This window comes from Theobroma umbraticum, unplaced genomic scaffold, assembly GCF_002168275.2.
Source record: "Theobroma umbraticum cultivar Fairchild unplaced genomic scaffold, ASM216827v3 scaffold_1345.0, whole genome shotgun sequence".
NCBI lineage: Eukaryota > Viridiplantae > Streptophyta > Magnoliopsida > Malvales > Malvaceae > Theobroma > Theobroma umbraticum.
This window is the reverse complement of record NW_018397491.1, coordinates 3,504-7,553: the sequence shown is the minus strand read 5'-3', so window position 1 is coordinate 7,553 and position 4,050 is coordinate 3,504. Positions and strand designations below refer to the sequence as shown.

At 36.3% G+C, this 4,050-nt stretch overlaps 1 protein-coding gene across 1 annotated transcript in view; it reads left to right on the top strand.

Moving 5' to 3' along the window:
• The window catches only part of TRE1 (trehalase 1), a gene marked incomplete at its 3' end in the record, with an annotated part of 9,158 nt that extends 5,112 nt beyond the window's left edge, over positions 1-4,046 (top strand). The window contains 12 exon segments of the mRNA XM_021444758.2: positions 18-279; positions 598-717; positions 951-1,066; positions 1,209-1,309; positions 1,399-1,508; positions 1,778-1,803; positions 1,806-1,849; positions 1,932-2,099; positions 2,185-2,272; positions 3,354-3,453; positions 3,618-3,831; positions 3,968-4,046. Of these exon segments, the coding sequence (XP_021300433.2) occupies positions 18-279; positions 598-717; positions 951-1,066; positions 1,209-1,309; positions 1,399-1,508; positions 1,778-1,803; positions 1,806-1,849; positions 1,932-2,099; positions 2,185-2,272; positions 3,354-3,453; positions 3,618-3,831; positions 3,968-4,046 (1,428 nt within the window).
• Between the last annotated feature and the right edge of the window lie 4 nt (positions 4,047-4,050).

Below are 4,050 nucleotides of genomic sequence, written 5' to 3'. Positions count from 1 at the left end.
AGTAAAGTACTTTAAAGGTGCAGGGGAGGATCTCGTCTATGCTGACCCATTGGATTTTGTACCTGCGCCTCATGGCTTTTTGCCCAAGGTGAAGAACCCAGAGGTGAGGGCTTGGGCTTTGGAGGTTCATGCTTTGTGGAAGAATTTGAGTAAGAAAGTTTCGACCTCGGTTCATTAACATCCTGAATTGCATACTATGCTTCCTTTGCCAGGGCCTGTCGTGATTCCTGGTTCACAATTCAGGGAGGTTTATTATTGGGATTCTTACTGGGTTATCAGGTTAGCTTTTGATTTCCTTACGTTTCAGATTGATCATAATGTTTCTGTTGCATTAATGTTATGAAGGTTTAATAGTTTATTTTTTAGATCATTTGAGAAAGGAATATGATTCAGTTCAGTAATTGAGCTTGAAGCATCGATTTGGGCTAATGGTAAGGTGCTGATCAAGAAAGCAAGCATTGCTGGTCTAATTGTCTTTGGGACAATTGCTCCCTTATGGCTTCACAGATGTCAGAATTATTAAAGAAAAAATGATGTCTTAGTTTACTAGATCTTACAGTTATCCTATTGGTGATTGATGTTAATATGCTTGTGTAGGGGCCTGCTGGCAAGTAAAATGTATGAGACTGCAAAAGCAATTGTGACTAATCTCATTTCCTTGCTAGATACATGTGGTCATGTTCTTAATGGTGCAAGAGCCTATTATACCAACCAAAGGTAATGCTTTCATTTATTTTCTTAGCATTTTTTTTGGGAACTTATATCTGTAGTAAAAAATGTACAAATTTTCTTCTAACTCTGCAATTCTGCTTTTGAGAAGTGTTGTAGAACTCAAATTGGTAAATTACCTAATACTTTTACAACTATTTACCTAGTACTCAAATCAGTAAATTACCTACCATCTTAATTGCTCATACAACTATTTATAAGCTTTGAGGTACACTTTGCAGCCAGCCTTCCCTCCTGAGTGCAATAGTTTATGAAATATACAATCGGACTGGTGATATGGAATTGGTGAGGAAGGCTTTCCCACCACTGCTTAAAGAATATCAATTTTGGAACTCAGGTAAGCTGAGTACTCTACTTGGACGTCAATATATGGATTGTTCCAACTTTTTCTCAACAGAAGAGTTCTGCTTTAACTTCCTCCTCTACTTCAATCTCTCTTAACTTGAGTTTTCTGACTTTTACGTTCTATGATGTTGTAGAAATACATAAGGTGATTATCCGTGATGCTGAGCAGGGGAATCACTCTTTAAATCGGTATTATGCAATGTGGAACAAACCCAGGCCTGAATCGTCAACCATGGTGATTTCTTCTCTCCAACTTGCTTACCTTGCTAATGTTTTCATGTTGCATGTTGGAAGAATTTTTGTTTAACTTGCTCTATCTGCCAGGATAAAAAATTTGCTTCAAAGTTATTGAATGATTCTGAGAAATAGCAATTTTACCGAGAGTTGGCTTAAACTGCTGAATCTGGATGGGATTTCAGCACAAGATGGATGAGGTAATACTTTGCATGGCTTACTACACAGTCTAACAATATAATTATACTTGATGATGGCATGTTTAATACCATGGTTAGTTACAACAACACTGGGGAATTTTCTATATATCCACCCTAAGGCCTTTCCAACATTGTGGAGTTTGTACAATCATGCTCATCTGGCTGTGTCTCTAATAACTAGGTTTAGCTAGGGCAGTCTGTCACATTTCATATTTGAGACTTTACTAATCAAATAAATGAAATCTTATGGTGAATTCTCTTTGTGCCAGGAATCCTTCTGAATTTACAACTTTGGCTACAAAAAAATTTTACTTGTTGATTTAAATATATTCATACTAAGGGTATGTTAGAACTTCTCTTAAGAAGTCCTGAGATCAGTACTCCATGGACTTAATGACAAAATCTGTTCATTTCTTGATCTAGATGGAACTTGACATTGCCTTCTTCGCAAAAGTTGTTGGAGAGAATACTGTTGCAGAAGATTTCCTCAGAGCTTCTCAGACAAGACGGAAAGCATTCAACTCTGTTTTTTGGAATGAAAAGATGGGACAATGGCTGGATTATTGGCTCAATAATAATGCTGCATGCGAGGTTGTATCCAAGTGCCATAGTTTGTAAGGTGATACTATACAGTTATAACATTCTTTAAAATTTTGTCATTTTGATGCTCTATCAGGAATCTCAGACTTGGGAAGCTCAGAACCAGAATCAAAATGTGTTTGCTTCAAACTTTGTTCCCTTGTGGATTGATTCGTTCAACTCAGGTTTGTAACTCTTGAAGCCTGACTGGCTATTTTGAGACTTGGTGCAAATAATGTTTGTTTGTAGAGGGATTTTTTCTGAGGAGAGAGGAAGTATTGCAAACAAGTAAAAGGATGTGCTAGAGGCATCAGAGAGGAAGATAAGAGCTGTTCTAGAAATATTGAGTGTTGTAGCGGGTAGAAGAGAATAGATGAATAGAAGAGTAATGATTAAGAATAAGTAAAGAATAGGCAAATGATAGAGTAACCGTATTGTCAAAGTAGTACAGTAAGATTGAGAATAGATAGAGAATAGGCGAGTCGTAGAGTGAAGTTGAGAAATACTAAACAAAGAGAGTTGGAGAGAATATTTAGAGAGAGAAGATCTTCTTGAAAATATATTTTACTAGTTTTGAAAGTCTTCTCGAATTGTGAAAGCTATATTTATAGAGTCAGAAGAAAGAGTTACTCAAGAATAGGTTTTAATGCACATAATGAGTAAAATTTATTGAGAAAAGTTTTAATGCACATAATGAGTTACTTTGTTGGAGTCTATGCTTGGAGTCTATGCTTGGAGTTACTCATAATGAGTTGGAGACGTAGCTTGATCATGCTTTGTTGGAGTCTATGCTTGGAGTTCTACGTCTCAAACTTTAAAGCTACAGCCCTGATTAATGAAGAATAGTCCTTCCAAACTCAAAGAACTTGTAGTTTATTTAGATATAGGTCTGTGGTAAAGAATGGTATATCATGTCCAGGTTTAGAGACCATAAGCCATTAAAACTTCATAATGAAAGATTAGCTATTTTTGACTATGCTGCCCTTGTCCCTGTTGTTTACCATAAATCATTAATAGAAAGTCACTGTTTCCAAACTAGCTCAATGTGGCTCTTGGGCAAGTAACATTGGAAGCAATGAGTGGTAAGTATAGTAAAAGCAACATGAAGGATCAAGGTTACTAGGCTATTATTATAAATTTATTTTGTAACATTTATCTTTTATGTTAACTTGTTTATAATTCACTTAGTAAAATCTATAAAGAAATTATCTTTTCCTTTATAAATGGAAGAAAGCTTAGAATCTTTTGATATGTCCATATGTGAAGATACTCCTCTGGTAGAAAAGGTCACGAGAAGTCTTCAAAGTTCAGGCCTGTTATGTGCTGCTGGAATTGCAACCTCTTTGACAAATTCAGGAAATCAATGGTTAGTAAATGTCTTGCTCAACTTGACAGACATTACCCTTTTTTTCCTTTAAATGGTAGATGGTCATTCAGCGAATTAGTCTATTGATCAATGCATGAGTTGTGCATTTGCTTTTTCTTTATAGTATTAATGTTACAAAGGGAAAATAAAACTTGTGCACACAGGGACTTCCCAAATGGTTGGGCTCCACTTCAACACATGATAGTTGAAGGTTTGTCAAGATCTGGATCGACAGAAGCAAGATCAATTGCAAAAGACATTGCTGAGAGGTGGATCAAAACCAACTACATTGCCTACAAGAAGACAGGCGCAATGCATGAAAAATATGATGTGGAAAAGTGTGGTGAATACGGTGGTGGTGGTGAATACAGACCCCAGGTAATACTACATAGTTAGTCTTTTAACATAATGAATGAAATTTTGACATTGAACAGACGAAATTTCTGCATAAAGAAATGGCATCCCAGTTCTTTTTCTTACTTTTCAAGTCTGTTTTTGGTATGCTGTGATGCAGACCGGTTTTGGTTGGTCCAATGGAGTAGTGTTGGCATTCTTGGAGGAGTTTGGATGGCCTAAAGACCAAAAGATAGACTGCAA